The sequence below is a fragment of the Crocodylus porosus genome, unplaced genomic scaffold (assembly GCF_001723895.1).
Source record: "Crocodylus porosus isolate Cpor-Errol unplaced genomic scaffold, CroPor_comp1, whole genome shotgun sequence".
Taxonomy (NCBI): Eukaryota; Metazoa; Chordata; order Crocodylia; family Crocodylidae; genus Crocodylus; species Crocodylus porosus.
The window spans coordinates 7,759,889-7,775,901 of NW_017728927.1; the positions used below are offsets into that span (position 1 = coordinate 7,759,889).

Consider the following 16,013-nt stretch of genomic DNA (forward strand, 5'->3'; position numbering starts at 1 on the left):
CCCTGCAGGAATAGAAAGGGGGGTTGCCGCCTCAGCTCTTCCCTCCTCTTCAGGGCTCTCTGTAGAGCTATCGGCTGCAAGCTGACGACCGACCACCCCACCGGCAAAGCAACCTCCTTCTCATGCACTCATCCCAGCCCATTAACTGTCCTGTAAGTATGAACACTCAGGGTCTGAACCCAACTATTACATTTCTCACAGGTGTTCCTCATGATGGCTCACGCCACACAACCACAGGCCCTTGCCCACAGTAGAAAAGGAAACACCTCTCAGCCAGGATCCCCCACCCCAGCTTCATGGAACAGATGCGAATACACATGGTTGTTTAAAAAAAAGCCCCCTACGCTTCTTATGACGCATCCGAAATCCATCACGAGATGAGAAATACTCAGCCTGCCAGAGGGAACGCTGTTTGTTTGGAAGATGACATGTTATATCAGTCAGTAAGAGGAATATCTGCATAACCAGAGAGGAAATTCTAACTTTTATTTTTTGTAACATGTAATCTCCTCCAATCCCACCCCTGGGAAAGCTCCTTTCATTCCACGTTTGTGCATATGTTTCAGCTCCTGCCTGGATTAGTGCAGAAATCAAAGATTGCATTCAAACAGGTGCACATGTGGTCTAAGAGGAAACTTTGGTTTCACGCATTAAACTTCCATTACAGGGCCTGTCAGCCTCATTATCCCAGCCAAGAAGGAAACGTACATGTGTTTGGGCACCGAAATGCTAAAGGTATCATCAATCACTGATTTCCACTTGCTTGGATTAGTTCCCTCTTTTAATGACCTTTCCATCTTTCCCTCGAAGATGCCTGCTACTTATATCAACAACCAAGACATAGAAAATGACTCTAGGGGCAACATCTATTTTGCTGAGAGCTCTCTCTAAAAATAACTGGAGAGTTATTACTCTCCAGATAACAATGAGAAATAGCACAGAGATAACTCAACAATAAAAAAGGCCTTTTAAAATGCATGGCGTTTTCCATTAAGTGTTACAGCAAACGTGTCTCTGAACGCTGAATATATTACGCCGTTCAGGGAAGAGCAAAAGCACAAACAGAACCAGGTTCCCCTTTCAAAAGGAAAAATCAGGAAAAAAAACTTGGTAATAAACATTTTGAAAAACCAGTAATGCAAAACCATGTTATGTGACTGCATCGTGAAAGCATCAATACCAGAGACAATAGGGAGATGCAGTAAGGACCATGTAAAGAACCGTTCAAATTGAGAAGGGTGCATTTTCTAAGCACCGCTGAGAAAAAAAAGCATCTGTCCTTTAGACTGACGTGCAATTACATTACGCACCATCTTCACATGCATGTACTGCACAGTGCCAGGTTCATGGTTCACACTCAGCATATAATGGCAGTGGCAGGGAAACACGCACACTTCTTCAAAGACTGCAACTCTCAAAAGTTTTAAGACTTGTACCAAGATTGGCCTTGGAAGGGTTCGAAACCACAGGAAGCTCCTCCGCAGCGAGTCTCTCACAGACTGAACATTTGCTTATATTCTTGGCACCCGGAATACATAAGCGTATGTAACAGGGCCTATTCCAGGGCTGAGCAGAAACATCTCTCCAGCAAAATAAAAAAAAAAACTAGTGAAGAGGAGGAAGGGAGCTGGGGGCTGCTCACAAGCCACTATTCGGAGGCTTTCATGGAGTGAATTTCTACTGGGATATTTCTCCCAGGGTAAGTTTCTCTGCTATCAATCCTTTTATGGCCTTACATCTAAAAAGCGAAGCAAATCTTCCGAAACACTACAGCTTATAGTCAGCTAAAATACAGCAACAGGGTACACAGGCAGTAAATTTCATAGATTTCATAGACTTCATAGACATAAGGGCTGGAAGGGACCTCGGGAGATCATCATAGACTCATGCACACATGTGAGTGTGTGCAGGGCACTAACCATCACACAGTTATAGCCATTTTAGCATGTAAGCCTTTTGCAGGAAATGGTGGCAAGGTTGTGTGAGAGCCTTCTCAGCACTTCCCCTTCCTCACAATCATCATCATTCTTCACAATGACGTGTCGACCGAAAGCCACTTTCCACGACCTTTCACCAGGAGGTGGAGAACACCTCCTGGATAGGGGAAACCTTCTGATACCACGGAGCTAAAAACAGGAGTGTGGCTAGAAAGAAGGTATGTACACCAAGCATGCTGCAATTCTGGGATTCCAGGCTCTCGCATGGAGTTCCACCAAGCCAAGCCCAAGAGTCTTCCTGGCCCCTTTGAGTTTATGCTCAGTCTCTCTGTGCTGCAACGGAAACACTTTTTCCTGAGAAGGATTTTGATTTTCCAAAAGAATCCTCCACTATAAGGAAAATATTACTTCCCAATGTGCAGCAATGGCTGGAGGGGCCTTTATTACACATACATAATATATATAAATACATCCATATCTATTTATGTGTGCATATCTGTGCGTGTATGTAGATGTGCATATAGGTGTGCATGTATATATATAAAACATATACATGTATGTGTGTATACATACATATACATACAAATGTGTATATACCTATGCATGTGTATACATACAGATATAAGTATATATTTATACATGTCTATATGTGTGTGTACACATATATACATGCAGATATATGTATATATTTATATATATGTCTATATGTGTGTACATATAATATACACACACACACACATATCTACATACACATTTATATACACGCACGTAAATAGAGTCACCATGAGATTCCCTGTAGCAAGAAAACACTAGCAACACAGCCAAAAAGCAATGAAAACATACCAGCTGCACCATACCAATGAAAAGAACAACTATTTCTGGGACTACTCCTGCAATGTAGTGGACTGACCTGGCGGAAGATATCCGGCATGCCATGAGATAAGGACGTTTGATGTCATGGGGCAGCTGCATGGAGCCCAAAGAGTCTCATGAAGGCTCTGCCAGCACAAGTTCCTGCACGTAGGAAACATTAATAGTGGAGACCCTGCCTGCTCATGGAAGACTAATGGGTAAACCATGCTGCCCGGCCACTGAAATAGTTATCATTCTGCGATTATAAAAGAGAGCACAGGAAATTTAAATTGCCATAAAACTTGCATGGATTGGGAGCCTTCAACCCTATTTCCCATGTGGTTGCTTAAAATACCTGAAACTACTGTAAAAACCATACTCCAGTTCTAGAGACCATATTTAATCCTGAGAGCGGCTTTGAACTTCTCCGAATCCCCCATCTGAGACACAGCCAGCCAGCCCTTTTGAATCTAGGCTCCTCAAAGGCAGCTGGGGGGTTGAGCCGCGCATTCACAAAGAAGTTAACGGCAGGTCCTAAATACAGCTTCCACGTCAAGGGAACTTGGTCATCAAACTGCCACAGGCTCCTTTGAAAATCCCAGCGTGGGCACCAAAATCTTCCAGTCAGCTTTGGAACTACTACATGCAGCCAACATGCAATACAATATTAGTAATGAAGCAGCAAAAGGGACATCATGGGGTTTTATATGGCCATAGCCATCTTTTGCAGCAGGTGGTTCAAACCTTTTCTCCCAGATTTTACTAATTATGGAAGGCGTGTGTAAGCATGGACCTGGGTTCAGTAGGCCTCGCTCTAAGGTCCGAGCGACTTTACGGGGAGTTTTGGCTGAGGGAAGACTGTGGGTCCCAATAGTGATAATCTACACTAACATTTTACTTTTTAAAATCAGGTGGTTCTAAAGTCATTAGCAAGGCAACCAGGCCCTTGGAAACATTCAACTTTTTAGATGCAAGCACTGGGAAAATGCTGGTTTTCAGTATCCCAAAGAAACATACATATAACATTTAAAAAAAAAGACCCTTTGCAAAATAAATTATGACAGAAATATGTTGACCAGCCTCATGGTAATCTTCATCTACCTAAGAGGCATAGAACCAATGGTACCTGTGTAGCCAAAGGCGAAATCATAGAGAATTTGGGTTGCCAGGGACCTCAGGTCATCACATCTAGTCCAGCCCCCTGCTCCAAGCAGGACCAGCCCCAACTACATCATCCCAGACAAGGCTTTGTCTAGCCAGGTCTTCAAAACCTCCAAGGATGGAGACTCCACAACTGCTCCAGTTAACCTGCTCCAGTGCTTTACTACCCTCCTAGTGAGAAAGTTTTCCCTAATATCCAACCTCAACTTCCCTTGCTGCAACTTGAGCCCATTGCTCCTTCTTCTGTCATCACTGAGAACAGGCTACCCAGTTTCTTGTTCTCTGTCTTACTCTCTCTTTGTAAGGGTATGTGATGTGCCTGATGTGACCCGAAACAGCCCATCACTACGGCAGCTTCTGGCCTAGTGGGGAAAGTATGGCTTTATTTGTTTTAAATTAAGCCTAGGTTCAAAGACCCTTAAAACAAGGGAAACAGCTATTCAATACCGCTGGTTACAAGCTGGCTTTAAAGAATTGCATTTTTAGGACATGGCTTTCAGTCCCATCCCAGCAATACTGGTGATACAGCTGCAGAGAGCCGATGCAATAATATAACAGGCTCTGAAGGGCTGATGTGGTACTCTGTGATGTAGGGGTAAGAAGATCATGAGCACACATTTGGGGCAGGAAGTCAATGGAAATATTTCAGGGGGCTCATACTAAGAAGAGGGATGTTAGATATCTCTTGAGTAACATGCTTAGCCCAGTAATGGCGTTCGTCAAAGGGAACCAAGTCCAACCCTCTTTGGCCGAAAGGAAGGTCACCGTGATGCACGGCCTGTCAACAAGAAAGGACTAAAAACGGTGGCTCTAAGCAAAACTAGCCCAAGGTATTTTGGCACTTTCCAGACCTCCAGAACCACCAAGCGTGGTGGGTCCACCAGAGCCCCTAAGTACATTAGGGACAAAATAATTAACAGAGGATAATTTGAGTGCGTTTGTTTTAAGAACATCCATGAAGATGCCTTCAGGCTTGTTGGAGGGATGGAAAATTGTTCTGCTTCTTGCTTGACCAGGATGGAGTCATCCAGCCTCATGCAAAACAGAAAAGCTGCTGTGTTTTGTGGAAGAGAGCTGTTGGCTGGAATGGCAGCCTTAGAGAGGAGGTGATGGTTTTCACACCTGCTTCTTCAACAGAGCTAGCAAGTGAATGGCATGCCCAGCAACAGGGAGAGGCATATTTGTTTCTTGGAAAGAAAAATCCCAAGCTGGATTCAAAGGTCTGAATTGGCAAGCTCACGCCAATGTACGCATGTCCATTAGGTTTGCTTTCTGGCTACTTCAGATGTCTAGCGTCTCATTACACAGACAAAGGAGTCCAATTTCCCTTCACATATTTAACTGATTTGATGGCCATTTCTGCATTCCTGGCAGTCCTGGATGCCAGCGACAGAAAAATCACCACTTGGGATCGCTTCAGTTTTAGTAGGAAACGACGTCCCAATGTCCATAGGTAAACTGATAGAAATTTAAGAAATGATTTGTTTTTCCTCCCAAACTCAGAGCAATTTGCACCAAGTGGCTGACCTGCAAACTGGCTGGTGCCAAGGGCTTCTTTACATAGGAATTTTCTCAGCAGGATGCCACAGGACTGACTTCAGGCTCAGAAGATTTTTTATTAAAAGCTTATGGAAAGCAAAGCAAGAATGCAAGCCATGGTCTGTCTCCTGAGAACAAAGCTGATTACCACCCATTTAAGAAACCTTCAGAGCAGTATCGTGCCTCTTTGCTCTTCCCCCTACTTGAAAACCCACCATGATTTGTATGGGTTAGAGTAAGTTTTGGGGTGGAACAGATGTCACTATACTACTGTTTCATTTTGCAACTTGCTTCAAGTTTGTGTCCCAAAAAGGACAGGGAACAGCTCTGCTGAAGCAAGGGTCACTGTCTCTGGTGGCTGGAAGTCACTGGGATTGAGTCAAGCCAAACTGAAACCTTTGTACAAAACCTGTTATGCTGCAAGTGTTACAAATTACCCCGCAACCCTCTCTTACCTGCGACTCCAGCCAGGTCTGCAAGATACCAAGCCCCATCCACAGGCTACGACGATCCAGGCTGGCTCCCTCCTGCATCAGAAGCAGCTGCCGTGGTGCAATGCCTGGTCAATTAGTGCTGCTGAGCAACTGTACTGATTGGTGTGGGGAAGGGGCTAATCAGCCTACCTGCCAATGAGGCTGCTCTGCTGGGTGCAGACAGAAGCGACGATTTTCACCCCACCTGGCCACAGAAAGTGGGCAAGAGCCGTGACCAAACACAAACGCACAGATGTGCAAAAATGGCAGATCGAGTGAAAATCTGACCCCTCATTGCAAGAGGAGTCAGATGAAGACGTTTCAAAACAGAGTCTTTTGTAACTTCTGTCTGCGCTGCTTTTGATTTAAGGAGAGGCACAAGTGGTCTGGCACAACCAGCTGATGGGCACCGACACTGGGGACACCAAATCTAGCCTGCACGAGCTTCAGGGAGGTGAGGTGCAGCTCCACGGAGATCGAGCTCTGAGCCCACAACTAGCCTGGGTGTTTTAAGTACCGGGAGAGGAAGGAGGAGAAATTGGCCCTTATCTATCGGCCATCTTTGCTAGTCATCTTTCTAACAACACTTTTCCCCCCATCTATCACCAACAGGAAGGCTCCCCGGGGTGGATCTTGCGAGGCTGCAATCACTTTTTCATCTATCTACCTATCCCCACCCTGGCCAGAATGTCTTCTTTGTCGCAGACGTACTGACAATCTTTGTTCAAGCCAGCACAGAGCTCCTTACACAAGCTGTCTTGCCCTCTGATCTCAGGCAGTGCCAAATAAAACTTCAAAAGCTTTCCATCTACAAAAGCCAGCTCTCTCAAAAGCCCAAGTTTCCATCCTTTAAAGCACAGTGGAGATTACACACACATCAAGCCGCCTCTAGTTGTGAGATAAGGTAGACTTGAAAGCTGCACAGAGGTTGCCTGCTGAGCCAATGTCTATTTTGATCCATCTTTTAATACGGTCCCACTCTATGCTACTATACACAGATTGATTTCACAAAGCAGAAATCATACTGCATACTCAACGGCGTTTACGTTTCTACGGTAAAATTTCAACCAGGGGTTTTACAGCACTTCAGAGAAATGACAAGCACGACTCAAACCTTTGAATCCTTACGCTCATCTGTGTCACCCTTCTCAGTATGCATTTGGATTCAAGTCAACAGATTGCCAAAATCCGTCTTCCCTGGCGTGCAAAAAAATGCATGAAATTCAGTAGCATTGCACAAGAACACACTAGGGAAAGAAAGAAATAAGTATATAGCGAAGTCTGATCAATCAGTCGCAGCGTGCACAAACGCGCGCAAAGCATGCAACTTCTTTTCAACCAAGTCTGCTGCAATGTTGTAAGCTAGGACACTGATTCTCAACCAGGGTGCCAGAGCATCCTGGGGCACCCTGACATCCTTTCAAACGTGACACAGATCCAGGCCATGTGATCACAAGTGGACAAACATGATTCACGAGACAAATCCAAAAAAGATTTCACACAGCAATCCACAGTGTTAAAAAAAAATATTCTGCCCTGTTGTGGCCTTTCCAAGTTCTTTGCAATAGAAGAATTGCTTCAGGATTTTTCTGGAGTCAAAAAACAAGTGAAAACTAAGAGCAGGCATTTTCTAAGGGGTGTCTGAAGTCTACTAAGAGGTGCCTCAAGTCTAAAAGGGTTGAAAAGCCCCAAGCTAGAAAATCTCATTTAGCCACGCAAACATCCAACGTAAGTGCCCCAAGCAGAAGCCAACGCAGCGTGCCAGTCATGCAACCCACTGCTACTAAAATGGCTATACTTCTTACAAAACATCAGGCCGAAAAGCAAACACAGCTGACCTCAGGTTTATTTAAATCAGAGGATAAGAAGCTTAATGACTTTCTACTGGCCAAATTTTAATTACAGACTTGGTCACACTTGAGTTTAGGAGAGGAGGGGTGAGATTCTTTTATAATCTGAACAAATACGTGGATCCTGAATTTCCTTCTTGGGCTCAGTCTATTATTCTTATTCTTAGTGCTGTAGTTATTGTTATTATTATTAGTAGCACTAATAATAATGCTACTAACAGAAGCAACAGCAATCATAACACTGATAATAAGAGCGAGAGCAGCATATCATCACTATTACTATTATTACTACTATTATATTATTATTATTGCTATTATTGTTGCTATTATTATTCTTCTTCTCTTCCCTTTTTCTTCCATGTTTCTTTGGATCTCCCTTTGGATCTCTGACAGCGATGAAATGATTACTAGCATGGGGGAGCAAAAGTAACTACTAAGGTAGGCAAAGAATTTGGGACTTACCGTCTGGATTCCCACCCTCCAGGCTACTAAACCACAATGCCCATGAACCTCAACGTTCACTCGATCGTATCTTTAAGGCCTAAACCTTTCAAGTCAAAGCTTTTTTTCTTCCAATTTAATTTGTGATATGGGCAAAATATTGACCCTTTATTGGTCCTTTATTCGTTCATACAAATCAATAGCAAGGAACAGAAAGACTCGGTGAAACAAAACACCGGATATTTCCTCCTTCCTTCTTCGTCAGATCCAGAGACAAATCTAAGCTAGGGAATGTAAAAAAATATATATATATTATAGTGGCTATTGGAAACAAATGGGTTTTCTGCTGGGATTAAGCGTTAGGAATTAACCTCTCTAATAAAACGTAAAGCCATAAGCTTCTTTTGCGACACAACTGCTTAAAATTCCACTTACCGCTCCAAGCATGATTCTGAAAATAAGCCATCGAAATCCCCAGATGACGATTTTGGAAGGCGGAGTGTGCTCGGGCAATCGAGACAGAGTCCAGAGAGGGCACAGGAATATTCCCAAAAACCCTGTTTCCAGGAGCTGAGATTCCCATCCTGAAGAGTGACCACATACACACAAAAAAAGAAAGAAATTATTTGCTGTAGCACGCCTGCATATTATCCTCCAAAGATTTATACATGTATAAGAAGCAGAACATAATGATGCTAGGACTTAATGAAACCGAGCTCCGATCGAATGTGTGACATACAATTAAAATGGTTAAAGAGGCATGGGAATTTAACACGCCGATCTGAAAGTTTGCTGCAGACGACTGCTACCTGCAACATAATTTGAGTTGGTCTAAGACAAGATATCAGCTTTACCCAAAGCACCTTGTCTACTTGTAACATCAGACATTAACTGAGAGAGATTGGGGGTGGGGGGGAAATCACTGTTCACATATTTTCCACATTGGTTTATGTTAGTGCTGTGAGTGCTTTTCAGGGATTTGGTTTCACCGTTTTCCTTCAGTGGCTGAACCTAGCACTTCAGCTGCTTGCTTTGGGTTTTTCACACCGCAAGCAAGTTATTTTTTTCGTACCGCCACAAGGAAAGAGGATTTCACAACTATTGCAACTGGCATGAAGAGGCAACCCCTGCCCCCCACAAGTATCCCCTTTCATGATTTACCTCTTTAGTTTTCAAACAGACCGGGTCACAGTACAAAGCTACAGAATACACGGTCCCGATTTCGCTGAGAACGGGGAAAGAAAGAGGGCAGCAAGCAAGTTATGACAGTTGTCTCGGCCAACTGCTAAACCAGTCTGGTTTCCCGACAACCAGGGATAAGAACGGCCTCGGCTTCGCAAGCGAGCATAAAGTCCATGTCCTCAACGCTGGTTCAAAGTCTAGCGCCCGTGGGTGCTAATCAGGTTGTCGTGTTTGTAATAGCTGCGTGGGCAAGCCCTGAGTCAGGAATCCAGAGGTTTCTAAACACTGTCCCAAAACCTTTGAAATGCTCAGTTGACAAGGCTGGAAGAAGAGAGCCTGCTTTCCCCCCGCATCATGCAGAAGGAAAGCACCTTGGTCCTGAGACAGAGCGTACCCCCACCTTTCATGCACAAAGGATGCCAAATGTACCCAGTCCCTCCCTGTTAAGAGAGGATGAGCAGAAATCCCACTAAGCCTGAGCCAACAGTTGTGCAAACACTTATGCTTTTGAATGACCTGGGAAAGCTGTCCTCAAACACTGCTCTCTGAAAAAAGGCTCAGGGTCCTCTTCACCCCTCACATTTGCTTTATACGCTACTGGACTTGCTGGAATTGCTCTAGATTTACCCCAGGATAACTAAGGCCAAAACCCAGCCTTGTAACTATGTTATAACCCAAGCTCTTGACTACACTAGAGAAGAGCAAGTAGAGCCTCCTTCGCGCAAGTCTGGGCTTTGCATTTTCTTCCCCCAACAAAGCACATGGTACGAACACTAAAATGATGATTCATTAAAGAACCAGGACATAAGTTAGGTTTGGACAGGCAATGTCAGACCATTGCTACATTATTCAACGCAACAAACTGAAGCAAAAGCCTAATTAATCTGCCACCCTAATTTTACCCCAACTCAGATATATCTGTCATTCACAAGTCTTTCCATGCCCATTCTACACTACCATCAGCACCGTACCTAAAGTCCTGGCAGCCCGGGGCGAACTTTTAGTATTGGGCCCCTCTTCATCATCATCACCATCATCATCATCATAACAACAACCAACACATCTTTGGGTCTCCTTTCTGTCTGGGCCCTGAACGGCCACCTGGTTTGCCCATGGTTGTGTCTGGCCCTCACTACCGTACCGCCATGTACAAAATAGCCAAGCCAGAAAAACACTTGGATAACATCTGTACCACGTGAGAGTGCTAGAACACTGTTACGAGAAAATGGCCCAGCACGCCAGTGAGAAGCATCTCAAGAAAGCAGATACAGTACCAAATACCACTGAGTTACCCGGACGTGATAATGCTTTGGAAAAAAGCAGGGAAAAGGGATTTTTCTGGATTTAAACCAGTGTAAGCAGATGTTGGGGTCCATAATCATTAACCCAACTTTTTTCCTTCATCTTTGGTCAAGCAGGTAAATAAGGCATCTGTGATTTTAAGTCAGTTCGTTATTTCCAGCTCTGGTGAGGTACCAATTACCAAGCACAGCCAGAATGCATGATTTGGCAAGACAGCACAGAAGAGAACACACATGTTAAATATGTTTAAAAGAAACATTAACAAAAAACAGCGGAAATCTCATTTTTATTTCTAACAAGCAAAGCATCCTTTAAATTTAAACTTAATGGCTTTAAAAAAAAATGTTGCGCTGAGAATAAATTATTAAGAATCTCTATTCCATTTCTTTATATCCTGTGGTTTCGGGGACAGACACTCGACTGCCAAAATTAGTGCTTCTGTTGAGAGAAGCAAAGTATATTGTTATAAAAGCAGCTGCACCATAAAAGCAATGGCTAATGCAGAATGTGAAAGGTTAATTGTTACTAAACCCAGCAACAAATAGCAGTTATGGGTCTAACTGGCACCAAAATGGTAGTATATCTCGTTAGCCTCTGCCTGCACAAAAATCCTACTGTTATCAGCGTTTTCATATGTTAATCACCACGTTCCCTCGCAGACATATACTATACATGCTGGATCTGTGGGTAAGAGGGCAAAAGCCTTTACATTGCTAAATGGGCTTTAGATATGGATGTGTGTTTTCCTTCTCATGGTAACACTGCATTTTATCCGGGTGGATAGAAGGGAAGGTTAATTTGCTTATTAAAATGCAATGGGAAGTTGCACTGAATCAAGCAAGTGATTCAATGCTGTGCGTCTCTTATGCATTGCATAGATCATGCTATATTACAACAAACAGACAGCCAAACACAAAGGACGCTCCGATCTTCTTGGTACGTAGCTCGCCTCCAGAACGGCATCAATGCCCGCTGCACCTGGGCTTCTTGTTCCAATGCCTCGAGTTTGAATCCTGGCACCGCCATCTGGGTGCGATTCCAGCAGTATAATCTAGTCTGAAGCATGCCAGGAAAGGGGGACGGTTCAGCCATGCAACTGGAGAGAAGGACCTTCTTATTGATGAGCAACAGAGTAAACAATGCTCCCCAGCTGTTAGAAAACTCTTAAATTACCCGCCGCGGACAACGGCCCCTGGCATCGGGCACAGCTGAGCTGGCAGGGACCACGAGTTAACTGCAAGGGCAGCCAAGGACAAAGCTGTGGTCAGCTCCATTTCAGAAGCTGTCCAGGTCGCAGCAAAAATACATTCGGCTCCAACGGACCTGCACCCACTAGGACGGATGCAGCATTGGTGCCCTACGGGATTGCCCATGGTCGGATAGGAAGCAGAGTCGCTTCAGAGCAGGGCTGAGTTACAGCTGAGAAACAGTCATTAAGACCCACATTTCTCTCCTATTTGGCAGGTGGCCCAGGGCAAATGAGGTGCAAAACTGGATGGGAGTAAGTGAAATCAGAGGCAAGGATGAAAGGGGGAGTGGGTATATACATACCCTCATTTATAGCCTAACTTATTAGCAGCCCCCATCGTGACACACACAATACCTGCTGTTGGTCATGTGAGCACAGGTCTTCCTTCTCGACCGCCAAAGGACCCCACAGGTGTCGTGTCCACCGTTCAGCAACACTTGAAAAGTTCCAGACTGCTCCCATGTCCATTCAACGCCCCCACTGTGCCAGGCTGCTTCTGCAGGTGATTAAGCGCTATAAAGCACGTGCGTATGATCCTGGTCCTTGTTCTGCTATCCAACCATGTCTCAACTCTTCTTTGTACCCTCTTATCCTGATTTAAATAAGGTGTCCTGTCCCCTTCACACTCCTGGTGGAAGCTTTACCATTCCCCTCCCTTCATCCTTGACTCTGCTTTCACATACTCCCATCCAACTTTGCACCACGTTCGCCCTGGGCCACCTGCCAAATAGGAGAAATTGCCATCACCTGGTCTTCCCTGGAACTAGATCACCATTCAATCCTTCCCTGTCTTAGGAGATTCATTCCCCTTGTCCATAGTCTGCCTGGATTCCTGCCTGTCCCCTGTGAGCCTCCCTGGCTAGGGACAGACATTACACATAAACCAGTATACGTGATCAGAAACCGGTTGGAATCTGTAACCCAACAGAAGTTCAGTGACCATAAGCTGCTTTCAAAATGGCTGAAACTTAATTGAGATAAACCGAGATGGATGCAGTATCAGACTGAACTGATTTAGGTTAAATCGGTTTATGGAACTTCTGTCCCAGATCCAAGTCACCTCACAGTCCTCCAGCATCCCAGGATGCTCTGCACCTCCCCTGCAAATGCCCATTCACAGGGTATCCTTGGCCCAAGCAGTCTGCTCCAACCCAGCAGGGAGGCATGCTCTAGCGCCCCCCAGCTTCTGGCCTAGGCCACTGCAGGCACATGGCTGCATTTCAGGAATCTAAAGTGAATGTCTGTTCACTTGCTGATTGGTCCAGTTTCTGCAGCTTAAACTAACCTGCAAAGATTGAATCAATTCAGCCTCGCAGTTTTTGACTGTCTGTACTTACCTCCTCTTTCATTTCCCTTCTGCATCCACATCACTTTCTTTATTCAAGCTTCACTTTAAAACTAAGAAATGTCGTCAGGCTTAAAACCCCAAATCCAAACAACTCAAACTTTGCAGGGAGAAAGGAGGGGGGAGGCAAATCAAGTATGAACATCTGAACTGTAGGTCTTGGGTTGACCCCCCTACTGAAACCCCCCCCCCCCCTTTGTGCTGCCCTCTCTACAGGATGGCAGCCTTAGCTGAGCATTGTGCACGTCATTCTTCACTTTTGAACATCATGAGCTAAGCCCTGCAGATCTTCCAAACAATGAGCATGCTCTTTCATATCTCCAAACCCAAACTGGAAATACAGAGGCATGTAAAAGGGGGGAGGCCCTGCTCCTTCTCAAACTCACTTACTGTAAACTGATAACAGAGACCAAGATTATGAGATCCATCAACAGCAGTCTCGCAAATGGCTTCCATTTCTCCCAACTGCTGACGTTATGAGCAGTTGTTCTCCTCCACCTACCTTGGAAAAGCCTCCATCAGACAGGGCCCGATTCATTTGCCATTTTATGAAGATCTGAGGCTGTTGCTAAACAACTACTGACTTCTTTTGTCTAGAGATGGATGTTGCTATATTCAGAGATTAAGCGTTGTCTGCAAACTTCCTTTCCATGACCAACAAAGTCGGTACATGTACCTGGTGCAGTCCATGGTGCTTACAGGAAAACAGTCAATTGACAACCTCCAAGCCGGGAACCCATGGGAAGTACTGAATACCTAAAGCAAAATGTTTTTTATCATCTCCTTTGTAACAAGACAGGGAACGATTGTGAGTACTTGAGGCTAACGCCGGGGCCGTAGCTCCCGTGCAGATGTGCCAAGGTGTTTACGGCAGTTAAATGCTCATCTCTCACTGAGTTACAAGGAGGGTCAGGTATTTGAATCCTTTCTGCCCCTTTGAGAATTGAAAATAGATGAGTGCGATGAAAGCCCTGCTGTTACACAAGTAATCAAAGAAAATGACCCAGTTGTTTCCGTAGGGAAACATCAAGTTTGCAGATTAAACGCCAAACCCAATTAAAACATTTTTTAAATGAATATTTACGTGCTGCCCGTGGCATCACAGTAAAAATGAGATAGCCCCCACTAAATGGCATACTGGCGGGGGTGGGGTGGAGAAAATAAAGCTGTCAGCCATTAATAACGCTAATTCATCATGTAAATTAATACTCTGCAGGCCTGATGGCTTTGGAAAGACATCCAGACTTGCCTAAGCTTATTCGGTTTCAACAAGTGACAAGAAATGCCATGAATCCTGCAACAGTCAGAAACATTTGGGGTCTCTTACCGACGAAACCCAAACCAGGAGCCAACATCTCCTTGTCGTTTTGTTTTCCACGTTAGGACTAAAACTTCGGTGTCACCTCGGCCCACGGGCCCCTCAGGGCCCCAGTGCATAGTGATACTGCTGGGAACGAAAGGGTCGCAGCGGTGACCCACCTGCTCCTGTTTTCTGCGGTTGGATCTAGTCAAATTTCAGCAGCTGCAGAGCTCGCACAATGAGCGGCATTGTTATCTCCTCAGCACGGCAGGGGACGGATCCAAACTTTAAAAAATGGAATAAAACGAGCTGCCAGCGCCACAGATTGCAGTGACTGCACTTGCCTTACACGCGTTCAAAACGGTGGCTACATGCTCCTCATTTAATGCAGCAAAATAAATAGTTTAGCACTATCACAATGACCTATGTGGGGATGGGAGGGAAACTGGGGAGCGGGAATAAAGCATCAAGGGGTTTTGCTCCTTCCTGCTTTTGCTTTTTCTGCTTTCTGATACAAATGCTCCCCCTCCGCCCCCCACAAAAATTATGTACAACTGTTCATCCCTATGTAATAACCCTCTGCTAGGAAATTTAGCTCGCTCTAGCAGAGCTGCAGAACTAAAAAACATTTGTGACTTGAAATAAGAACCGCTTAATGCCAGGACATGTGCAACGCTAACAGCATTTTTCATGAAAGACTATATATTTTGGCAGGAACGTCAGATCCACTGTAGAAAACATTACTGATACTCGCTGAATAAAAAGTCAGTTTGGCACGAATGGTCTCCAGAAAGATCCGAAACGGTATCATTAAGACTCCCTATAGAGGGAATTATTTCTAATGGCATATAGATGACATGGTATTATATCATCGAGGCTTCCAGTTTTCAGCGTTGTATTGGTTATTTACCAATAAATCTCTGACGAGAAAAACAGCAGTTATTGGTACTCGTGAGCCTCAAAGGACTTCTGAAAATTACCCAGGCATTTTTTGGAATCAGGATCTTCAGTTTCTCCTTGTACTTAACTCATTTCACACAGAGAAAGACAGGTCTGATGGCGTGGAAAAGACCTGGGGGGAGGAATGAGGGTGGGAGAAGAAGATGGAGTTGAGGAGAAAAAAAATCCCGCTCTGATCTGATAAAGCATCCCTTACCTTCTTTACCAAAAGCAGGAGGTGGGTGGGTGTTTGCACACATGTGCAGAAGATGAGGCTAGGGATTGAATACAAAAATCTGACCAGAATGGTTTTGCTTTTTTTTTTTTTTTTAAACAGAGACATTTAATAAATTATTATGTTTTAAACAATTTGTCCTTATCATAACGCTGGGAAGCATCCTAAGAAATTAAGTTGGCTAGGGCAGGGACTATAGCTCATCTGT

At 44.5% G+C, this 16,013-nt stretch overlaps 1 protein-coding gene across 1 annotated transcript in view; it reads right to left on the reverse strand.

Annotated features, from left to right (window-relative positions):
• LMF1 (lipase maturation factor 1) overlaps positions 1 to 16,013 on the reverse strand; it is a 293,630-nt gene that overhangs the window by 209,265 nt on the left and 68,352 nt on the right. Inside the window, exon 6 of the mRNA XM_019542136.1 lies at positions 8,689 to 8,837. Coding sequence (XP_019397681.1) covers positions 8,689 to 8,837 — 149 coding nt within the window. The remainder of the gene's footprint in view (positions 1 to 8,688; positions 8,838 to 16,013) is intronic.